The 12342-nt window shown below is 36.5% G+C and overlaps 1 protein-coding gene across 1 annotated transcript in view; it reads left to right on the forward strand.

The window, feature by feature from the left end:
- Window positions 1-4053: 4053 nt before the first annotated feature.
- LOC121386389 (DNA-directed RNA polymerases I, II, and III subunit RPABC3-like) overlaps window positions 4054-12342 on the forward strand; it is a 70280-nt gene continuing 61991 nt past the window's right edge. Inside the window, 1 exon segment of the mRNA XM_041517267.1 lies at window positions 4054-4151. Within this exon segment, the coding sequence (XP_041373201.1) occupies window positions 4079-4151 (73 nt within the window). The 5' untranslated portion in view covers window positions 4054-4078.

The following is a 12342-nucleotide window of genomic DNA, read 5'->3' on the forward strand; positions in this document are numbered from 1 at the left end:
ATATTAGGCCTATATACACTTGCACACACACAGAGAAAGACACACACACACACACACACTTGGACACACACGCACACACATACACACACCCGCATACGTACACACACACACACAAGCACCAACGCATACTCACAGAGACACATATTATGCATACACGCATACACTTGGACACACGCATAAACAAACACAGACGCACACACACACACTCTCACTCTCTCTCTCTCTCTCTCTCTCTCTCTCTCTCTCTCTCTCTCTCTCTCTCTCTCTCTCTCTCTCTCTCTCACACACACGCACCGACGCATACACACATACGCTTAGGCCTACACACAAACACAGACACATGTATATCCATACACAGACGCACACACACGTATACACACACAGACGCATACACACACGCACGCATACACACACATAACACACACGCACGCATACATACAAACACACAACTATAACACGCGCTCACAAACGCGCTACAGATACACACACACACACACAGCGAGAGAGACATGCACACACACACACGTATATATTAGGCCTATATACACTTGCACACACACAAAGAAAGACACACACACGCACACAACACACACATACGCACACAACATACACACATGCGCACACAACATACACACACAGATACACATGTAATGTTTCATTTTGTTCAAAGTACCTGGATCTGGGTCAATAATTTAAAAATTAGTTTAAAGATTATTTTGCATAGTGTTATAACCCAGGGAATTTGCTTTTGTTTGGTGGTGGTGGTTTATTTAAATTTATTTAGATGACCTTAAACGCATCAGTTATCAGTGATTAAGAAATAAGACATCTAGGAGTCTGTGATTATCCATTTTTAATAAATAATAATAATTAAAAAAAACTATTTGAAGGATTATCTTGCATAATATTATAACCCAAAAATGTTTTGGTTTTTATTTAGATGCCCCTAAACGCATCATATCTCATCCGTCAAGTGAGGGAGGAGGGGGATGATCACCCGAGACAATATTATTGACATCTCAATTGCAAAATTAACCAGTTTTAAACAATTTGTTTACTATTTTAAGGATTGTTTTGCAAGAATGTTTTATTTTTGTTTAGATGGTCTTAGACGTGATTACTTGGAATTTGAATAACAAAATTCACATTATCAGACAGTGATGTTAGTTACTCTTTTGGAGTTTTATAACCCCAGAATTATTATTTATAGTCTAATCCAAAGAAAACGAATTTTTCATAATATGGAATTTACTACAAGTTATTTATTTCTGAACCAATTGTTTTCTAAATTGCACACCAAAATAGTTGTTTGTTTGTTTTTCCAAAGCACTTTTTACTTTTTTTTCTTATGTAAAACCAAACTGAAATTATTTAAAAGAAAAAAACTAATTTTGTAGGAGGATGGGACGGACTATCTATATTCAAGGGTTTTTATATGCATTTTGTTCCTAGTGTATTCATGAAGATTATAGGCTAAGTATACTTGAATTTTTATAATATATTTTATATGCAAACAAAAAGAAAAAAGAAAAGAAAAAAAGAACACCCACCTTCCCTCCCCCGCTGAAGCAAATGTTATTTTTTCCAATACATTTTCGATCCCACCCCATAAAGTAGCCTAGTTCGCTCGTCAGCTAGGATAACCTCCCCCCCCCCCCCGCTAAAATCCCTGGACAGCTATAACTCACATTATTGAAATGCATGTACTTTTATATTATTGTACATTATCAAGTGAAGTTATTGAACATCTCGTGTAATCAACTATATACGCAAAAATATTTTGTCATTTATCAACAGGAATAGTATTCTTAAAGGGACAGACCCTAGTTTCAACCCGTAAAAATTAACAATAAATTTAGTTAATCTACAAACCTGTAACACATTTGGATAAAGTTACAATTGAGTGAAACATGAGTCTGTGACTTTGAAATGGCGAAATACCCTCTAAAAATAGACTAAAACTCGACTCCATAACTGTTACTTCTCAGACGCACGTGCGTTTTTAAAACTACGAGAAATGCATTTTGTGATATTAAAAACACCAAGATGACCAAAAACACTTCGAATGTACGGAAATTGATAATCTAAACCATAAAATCTAAGTAAAGTATGATTTCAGTTATCAAAAAACGGCTATAATAGTAAAACATATGCCTTAGTTTTTAAAAACTAGGGTATGTCCCTTTAATAACTATATTGCACTGGCCGAATTGAACACTCACAGGTTTTAAATACATCAACTTTATTGGTTTGGTAAAAGCAAACAACAACAAACAAACAAACGAGAAAAGCAAAATACACCCTGTTGTACATAGTGTGTGGTTTGTTTGTTTGTTTGTTTTTGCCTCTAGGAGCAACAGATTCTGAGCGTATCATTATAAGCATTGCTAGGGCAGGATGTAGCTCAGTGGTAGAGCGCTCGCCTGATGCGCGATCGATTTAGGATCGATTCCCATCGGTGGGCCCATAAGGCTATTTCTCATTCCAGCCAGTGCTTCACAACTGGTGTAACAAAGGCCGTGTTATGTAATATACTGTCTGTGGAATTGTGCATATAAAGATCCCTTGTTGCTAATCGAAAAGAGTAGTCCATGAAGTTGCAACAGCAGGTTTCCTCTCTCAATATCTGTGTGGTCCTCAACTATATGTTCGACGCCATATTTAACCGTAAATAAAATGTGTTGAGTGCGTCGTTAAATAAAACATTTCCTTTCTTTATAAGCATTGCAGTTGTATATTTCGAGCTGTAGTTCCGACGACGGTTCAGTGTTAGTGTATTCATGAACATTATAGGTTAAGTATGCTTGAATTTGATAGTAGATACAAATAAAAAAAACGTAAAACAAAGTGAGGGGCATAGCCCGGACGGCCCTGTTAATAAATCAATGTGTTCAAGTAGTGTCGTTAACAAAACAAACTAACTTTAGCACACACACCCCAAGTTGAAATTTAGGCAAAGAAAATATGGATTTAAATGCATATTTTGTTTTTTACTACCAGTTTTATGAAAATTCCCCAATACTGTAGCTCAAGTCAGTGACATAGTTCATCGCTATGATCAATGCTAACAGGATTACTTAATTAGTACGTCCAGACTAAAAAAAATTATATATTATTATTTAATAAATTTATGACCCTTGCCCCATCTAATACCTAATAGCTACTAGTATATTATGTTTGTGTACCTTTAATCACTAATCTTGAATTTGTTACGTAACATAAAAATAACCATGGTTCTACCCCCCCCCCCCACACACACACAGACAGATAACGATTAAATATAGCTATTCTTTAAATATAAATAAATAAATAAACTATAGGCATATATATATATATATATATATATATATATATATATATATATATATATAGGTAGGGGAACCGAACATACGTTTTGACCACAGACATCCTAGTAAAGAACGTTCAGGTCTGTTTATCAACACACCGAAACACATTCCATAGTTTGCACATGCATCACACAGTTGCCCCGAACACGTGCGTGGGGTGTCATTCTCGATATTTGACAATTTCAAGGAAGGTCCATTAATCAATGTGGAACATTATTTCTGTCAATCTTTTTCATTCTGTTGATCATACAGTTGTTATTGTTTTGTTTTTAGTCATTTTTATTGTTTGAATTTTCGATTTACTGATAAAAAAACCCGTCAGCTTTCAAATTTCACTTCTGACCCCAGTCGTCCTTCAAGATCTTTGGTGGTCATAAAACCTACTGTAGTACTGAACTACCGGTTGTAACGTTTAACCAATTAATTCACTATTATCATATAACCATTCCACACAGCTAATATACCTTACAATTTTGGCAATTGTAAATTCATATTAGAGTTCTCCCACTTTTTTTAAAAGAGTATACACATGAATCATAATACTTAACCATCAGTGGTCTACACAGATGTATTTAAGCAAATATAGAAAATGGAATCTTTATAGAATAGGATATATAACCAAAAATAACAACCTGTCATCCGAATACAAATCAAGTAACGTTCGTCAATGCTGATATTGTTTACGAACGATGCCCTGCAGCTGAAGGTGGAAATTTCAGCCAGAAGATAAGATGGCGGGTGTTTTGTTTGAGGATATATTCGATGTAAAAGATATTGATCCAGATGGCAAAAAGTTTGATCGAGGTACGATTTTAACCTATGAATCTTTCGTACTCATACACACAACACCTCCGACCCCTTGCCAACACCACGCCGGCCGTTTCCGACTATAATACCAATAGACTGTCCCACGTTACTTTTTTAACATGGCGGACCATGTGATTTTTCGCCGATGCGCAATTACTTTCAACTTGGACTTGAGCCAACCCTTGTGACGCTAAATGATAATGTATTGCGTTCCACTTTAAATATTTCGACTATATATCTTAATTAATTAATCTTCTTATTAAAACTTCCAATAAATGTTTATGAATGATGGAATCGGCGCTCGGATATGTTCGGGTAAAAAAGTACCCGCATTATTGACACACAAGTTACAACATGCCTACATTGAGATGAACTGATTGGATCAACGCTGCCAAGACACACACAAAATCAGAATACTAACCTCACTGCCTTCATTAGGTCAGGACCAGACAACCCTCTAATTATTCAAAAATATATATCAAATTTAAAATGACAGACAGGCTAAAAAGTCTGGCACTTCTGGACATGACAGAATGGTAAGTACATTACATCTGCCATTTTCAGGTTTGTGTTTGTGTTCCAGCATTACTGTACATGTTTTCATGAATGGGGAAAAACTCAAACCATTTGATTCTTTGGTAATATATGTTGACAGCTTTTAATGTAGCATAAGATGTATTATTTTTTAAATTGAAGTATATGCGTTGGTTACAGCCACACTTAATTACCATTCCAGAAAATATTAGTCTTTAAATCTATTCCATATTTAGATGTGTTAAGACAAAAATTATTATGTAAATTGATGACAGTGCATAATTAGTATTTGATATTTCACTCGCATAATTCTGTCAGTTGTTTTTCTGTAAAATGCTTCTTTTTATGTATAGTCATATAAACAGTAACTAATAAAATGTAAAATTGGTGTGTCAAGTGATTTTAGTAACAGTATTTGTGTAAAACATGTATTGTAAAGTAATTTGCAATTCATGTCGTGACAGGACATGTAAAGTGTCACTAACACTGGTAGCTAAACATTACGGCTGTTTTTTCTTTACCAACATGCTGTTTTAATGTAAGTACATCCAAAGTACAATTTGTTAACTTTCATTATGTATCATATAACATTAGAGATCACGTTTTAATATGAATGTATATATATATATATATATATGTTGAACGTGACATGACATGCTTCATGTAATCTGGAATCACACTGACACATTTGTACCAGGACTCTTGATAACGATATAATGAAATTAATTTGTTTCATGTAGATAAAAGTGAATGGATTTTTATTCATTGCAATTATATTGATGACTTTATGGATGTTTTTGGGGATTTTATTTCTTTTTAATTAATTTGTGAGATGTGAAATGACTTTGTGAAATGCAGGCTGTTGGTAGCCGCTGGTTGTACGGGTTCAGTCTTGCCTGCTGTCTGTTGCTAGGCCTTCAGTGTGTGTGTGTGACATAAACACATTGAACAAGAATTGATAAACCCTCATGTATTGCACATTGTTAGATCTCTGCTGTATAATCAAACACTTAACTTTTGGTTAATCCGTATAACAAATTGTATACATTTTCCTTTTGACAAGTTTGTAGAAATGTGTATTTTTTAGGGTACCCCCCCCCCCCCCCCCCCCAGTTGAGAAGGTTTTGTTTAATGAAACACTCAACACATTTTAATTACGGTGATATGGAGTTGGACATATATAGTTAAGGACCACAGAGATAATGAGAGGAAACCAGCTACCACCATGCAATAGGCTACTCTCTCCGATTAGCAGCAAGGGATCTTTTATTTGTACAGCCAAAATGGTACATTATACCACACCGGCCTCGGTGGCATCTTGGTTAGGCAAAAAAAAAAAATAGGTGTGTTTCCAGTCGACCGACCGTCCCTAATTTTACCCCCCTGACCCTAATTTTTTTTCTCTCTTAAACTGAAAAAAAAAATTGAAAAAAAAAAAAATAATAAAAAAAAAAAGTAAAAATAAAAGAGAACAACATCACCAAACAAGAGTATTTCCTTCCTTGCACATTGTTTACGTACTATTATACGATACATTTTGCACATGTAATTCCCTTCCGAAAAACATCGAGAAATTATGGAAAAGCTTTTGTAATAGAGTTCCTTCCCCTGATTAGCTACCACCGAACAGCTTAGTCAGTCACGGAAGTAACCGAATGTACGAACATAGTCTTGGTACAGGTTATTTCGATTAAATACAATCGTATCAATTCAGCTTAATTCTCGTCTTCACTTAAATCAACAGGTCTTATTATTAATGCATCTCAAATGTTTGCATAAAGTATTTAAATTAAGAACAACGAAATTAATACAAATGTCCCATTAATTTAAGGAAATACACAAACAGTGCATACCAATACTACTACTACTACAACAACGACAATAACAGTAATGATAATAATAATAATAATAATATTATTATTATTATGATAGTATTCAATTTAAAAAAAAAAAAAAAAAAAAAAAAAAAAACCTACCTACCTACCCTAATTTTTTGGGGGATGCAACCGGCAACACGCATATTTTTTTTTTTGGCCTTAGGCCATCGGTCTACAGGCTGGTAGGTACTGGGTTCGGATCCCAGTCGAGGCATGGGATTTTTAATCGAGATACCGACTCCAAACCCTGAGTGAGTGCTCCGCAAGGCTCAATGGGTAGGTGTAAACCACTTGCACCGACCAGTGATCCATAACTGGTTCAACAAAGGCCATGGTTTATGCTATCCTGCCTGTGGAAGCGCAAATAAAAGATCCCTTGCTGCCTGTGGTAAAAAAGGCCGGTTTCCTCTAAAACACAGTTGTCAGAATGACCATATGTTTGACGTCCAATAGCCGATGATAAGATAAAAAATCAATGTGCTCTAGTGGCGTCGTTAAATAAAACACACTTTACATTATGCCACATTGTTTGTTACACCAGTTGTGGCACACAGGCTAGAACATTTCATTTCAACTTATTTTCGTGCTTATATTCAACTAAGGTTCAAGCACACTGTCCTGGGCATACACCTCAGCTATCTGGGCTGTCTGTCCAGGACAGTGAGTTAGTGGTTAGTGAGAGAGAAGAGGGTGGGAGCCGGTACTGGGCTGCGAACCCTGTACCTACCAGCCTTATGTCCGATGGCTTAACCACGATACCACTGAGGTCGGTTGGCTGGAAAATGAAATAGCCCAGTGAGGTCCACCAATGGGGTTCCATTCTAGATAGATCGCACATCCAGCAAACACTTTAACACTGGGCTGGCTACCTGTACATCCCAGCTCATTTTAAAGAAATGAGAACATTGCGTGGGTGGGTAACACTGGGCTGGCTACCTGTACATCCCAGCTCATTTTAAAGAAATGAGAACATTGCGTGGGTGGGTAACACTGGGCTGGCTACCTGTACATCCCAGCTCATTTTAAAGAAATGAGAACATTGCGTGGGTGGGTAACACTGGGCTGGCTACCTGTACATCCCAGCTCATTTTAAAGAAATGAGAAGATTGCGTGGGTGGGTAACACTGGGCTGGCTACCTGTACATCCCAGCTCATTTTAAAGAAATGAGAACATTGCGTGGGTGGGTAACACTGGGCTGGCTACCTGTACATCCCAGCTCATTTTAAAGAAATGAGAACATTGCGTGGGTGGGTAACACTGGGCTGGCTACCTGTACATCCCAGCTCATTTTAAAGAAATGAGAACATTGTGTGGGTGGGTAACACTGGGCTGGCTACCTGTACATCCCAGCTCATTTTAAAGAAATGAGAACATTGTGTGGGTGGGTAACACTGGGCTGGCTACCTGTACATCCCAGCTCATTTTAAAGAAATGAGAACATTGCGTGGGTGGGTAACACTGGGCTGGCTACCTGTACATCCCAGCTCATTTTAAAGAAATGAGAACATTGCGTGGGTGGGTAACACTGGGCTGGCTACCTGTACATCCCAGCTCATTTTAAAGAAATGAGAACATTGTGTGGGTGGGTAACACTGGGCTGGCTACCTGTACATCCCAGCTCATTTTAAAGAAATGAGAACATTGTGTGGGTGGGTAACACTGGGCTACCTGTACATCCCAGCTCATGTTAAAGAAATGAGAAGATTGCATGGGCGGGTGGCTTGTAGATGTTTGTCAGTTACCTTTGTTTGACATCCAATAGCTGGGGGCGGGATGTAGCCCAGTGGTAAAGCACTCGCTTGATACGTGGTCGGTTTGGGATCAATCCCAATCAGTGGGCCCATTGGGCTATTTCTCGCTCCAGCCAGTGTCCCACGACTGGTATATCAAAGGCCGTGGTGTGTGTTATCCTGTCTATGGGATGGTGCATATAAAAGATCCCTTGCTGCTAATCGAAAAGAATGGCCTATGAAGTGACGACAGCGGGTTTCCTTCCTCAGTATCTGTGTGGTCCGTAACCATATGTCCGACGCCATATAAATAAAATAAAATGTGTTGAGTGCATCATTAAATAAGCTATTTCCTTCCCAATAGCTGATGTGTATTTTTGTGCTGGGGTTAAACATTAATTCATACATTCATTCATTCATTCATTCATTCATTCATTCATTCATTCATTCATTCATTCATTCATTCATTCATTCATTCATTCATGCACATGCAGAGCTCGACATAACAGCCTGTGAAAAAGCAGTCCAGGTGAAATAGAAACAAAGAAGTTTGTTGTGTTTAACGACACCACTAGAGCACATTGATAATTAATCATCAGCTATTGGATATCAGACATTGCGTAATTCTGAAATAGTATTAGAGAAGAAGCTCTACAGTTTTCCATTAGTAACTAGCCACTGTTTCTGCCAGATTTTTTTTTTTGAGTATGGCGCTATGGAATTGAATGCAACCACATTCAACAGGGGGTATAGGGGGCCTCTCACAGAAAGAAAATGGGTCAACTTTAGGGTTAGGGTTAAGAAAATTATAGAGTAATGATAAAAGTAATTAATTTTGACAAAAAGTTAACTTAAAAAATAAAATCTGTCAAAACATTTAGGAATGGCACCATACCCGCTTTACCCTTTGGCAGAAACCCTGGCTAGCAAGTGGTCTTTTATATGCACCATCCCACAGACAGGATAGCACATAAAAAGCCATATACCCCGAGAGATGCTTCTACAACGAATTTATCTTGCCGACATGTTAAACCATATAACCAAATAATCAAAATAACGCCAGACAATAATTGTTAACAATTTATTAACGGAGCCGTACCACGCGGACGCGAACGAAACCACTTGCCAGTGACGAAAAATAGTTCCATCGATAAACAAGTTTTTAACTTCAAATGTTTGTAATACGAAATTGTCTGAAACAGATATTAATAATAAAAAATAAAAAACTTTATTTATTTATAATCTAATTATTGCTTTAGCATTAACTGGGGTGGCTGGAAACTGTTGGAAATTACAGACAGGGTATAAGAGAATTTGGCTCCGTCCACAGGGGTATAAGGGATTTGTCCAACGGCAAACAACCAATGAGATTAAAGAATTTTACATGAAGGCGAGATAATTGTATTTATTCACTTTCCACATCATTTTATAATATTATTATTAATGGATTTTCAAATCACAATCCTCATTGCAAATCACATGTGAGAAGAAAGGAAGGGAATGTTTTATTTAACGATGCACTCAACACATTTTATTTACGGTTATATGACGTCAGACATATGGTTAAGGACCACACAGATATTGAGAAAAGAAACCCGCTGTCACCACTTCATGGGCTACTCTTTTCAATTAGCAGCAAGGGATCTTTTATATGCACCATCACACAGACAGGATAACACATACCATGGCCTTTGATATACCAGTCATAGTGCACTGGCTGGAGCGAGAAATAGCCCAGTGGGCCCACCAATGGGAATCAATCCTAAACCGACGATGATTTTAAAAATGATAATTGTATTCATTCACTTTCCATAACATTTTATGATATTAATGGATTTTCAAATCACAATTCCTCATTGCAAATCACATGTGAAAAGAAAACAAAAATTATTATAAAACAAGCATTCTTCGTCCTTCGTACAACAAGAATAAAGTGAATTTAAAGGCACATTCCTGAGTTTGCTGCAATTTTTAAGATGTTATCGACTAACAGACTTTTTAACGATTGTAATTACATATCAAATATATTTTTTTGCATAAAATATTTGTGGCTGTATATTAAACGTGTTTCTGGTCATTCTAATATTTGTACTAGGTTAAATTTAATTTTATTTCCTAAAATATAATTTTTTCTTACGTACAGAATTATTTGAAGACAAAAGCCAGTTTGGGCTTCTTACAAATATTAAGTCAACAAGAAACACTGAATATACAGACACTGATATTCTAAACAAGAAAATCTATTTAATATATAAGTTTAATCGTAGAAATATTTTATTAGTCGTAAAACATCTTACAATGCAGCAAACTTAGGAATGTCCCTTTAACAGTAATCTTTGTTTCCTCTAGGGGCCGTAAGAACCCTGCACTAACCCCATGAATTTCTTTACCGAGATTGTAAAAATCATAATCATTTTTAAAAAAGGGACTCACCTGTATGATTAATTTGCCGATATTACAGTTTGTTTTAAAAATACAAATGGTAGTAGTCATAAATATACTAGAATTCCAGTCCTCTTCAGGGCTAGCTCTGGCACTTGCCAAATTCGCCAGTTGCGAATTTCAAAGACAATTGACGAATTGTATTTTAATTTGGTGAAATAACTTTATGAAATAATTGATGTTTTGTTAGAAAATATCTGGGTTTCTGCTATTTTTGAACTTTAATAAATAATTTGGTGAAATTTTCTACTGACCCAAAGCTTGCCCTGCTCTTAATGAAAATCCTGGGGGAAACACTGGGTAATACAATTTGGTGTGAGACGTATAAATTATGTAAGTCACGTAAGATGTGTACACACAGACAAACTGGATCAATATCGGGTTAAGTCTCGACATCTGGTCTGCAGATCAACGTTGTTAAAAATAGTGAGAGTCCTGAATCTAGCTTAGTGGTTAGAGCGTTCACCTGAGAAGCTAGGGTCGAAGGATCAAATCCCCACGGTGGACCCATTCTTTGATTGTTTTTTTACCCATCTAAACCAGTGAATCTAGCTCTGGCAGTAGCTCAATTTGAACATTTTAAAAGCAATTTACAAATTTTAATTTCATGTAATAATTGTTATTTTGTTGGACAATAACTCAGTTTGGGCAAATTTTGAAGTTTTAGAAATAATTTAGAAAAAATATCTGCACACTCAGAGCTATTCCTCAGTGTCCCACACCTTAAAACAAACCGTGGAGCAGGAGCAGGGCTTCTATGATGTTTTTAAAATCCACTAGCCATCGGATCAGTGATTTAAAAAATGTACTAGCCATGATTAAAAATTCACTAGCCCTACTTTACTTTAAGTTAATACAATTTTAATAAATAATAGTAAAAATCAGGGGCCTAATTCACTAAACTCTCGCAACTTTGCGATCTCGCAGTGCAATACTTAAAGACTTGCAAAGAGGATGCTTTGTTGTCTAGCAGAGCCTAAGAGACCTTGTGAATTAGGCTTCTCGTATGTCACCGAAAGATAAAGCTTAAAAACACTTACTTCTATTTGGAGGGTTGGGGTGGGGGACAGGATATTTATATTTACAAAATAGACAACTGCAACAATTGACAAATTTTTTCACTAGCCATCGGGTATGGCAATAGTAGTTATTTACTAGCCCAACATTGAATATGAGTAGCCTGAGAGGGTAGAACAGGGATTTAATCAGGCATTCTGTAGTACCGAACATCAGCCACTTCCCAAAAGCATGTGGCATTCAAAATTCTAATTTGATATATACCGTAAATAGATTTGTATTTATGTCTGTTTTGATAAAATTAATTTAACAGTTGTGGTGTGCATCATTCAGTGGCTTAAAAAACATCCCAATTATGATGAATAAATTGCGTTAATTTTCTGAGACACTGACGAAAACTCCGGGATAAATCCATGTAGAAATTAGCACATTGTGAAAAGAATCTATAAATTATTTCAGGGTGGAATGTAGCCCAGTGGTAAAGAGCTCACCAGGGCTCCGTTCCACGAAGCGATCTGAGCGCTAAGATCACCTTAAATGCATAACTACCTAATGCACTTACGATGATCTTAGTGCTAAGATCACTT

This window comes from Gigantopelta aegis, chromosome 12 (genome assembly GCF_016097555.1).
Source record: "Gigantopelta aegis isolate Gae_Host chromosome 12, Gae_host_genome, whole genome shotgun sequence".
Taxonomy (NCBI): domain Eukaryota; kingdom Metazoa; phylum Mollusca; class Gastropoda; order Neomphalida; family Peltospiridae; genus Gigantopelta; species Gigantopelta aegis.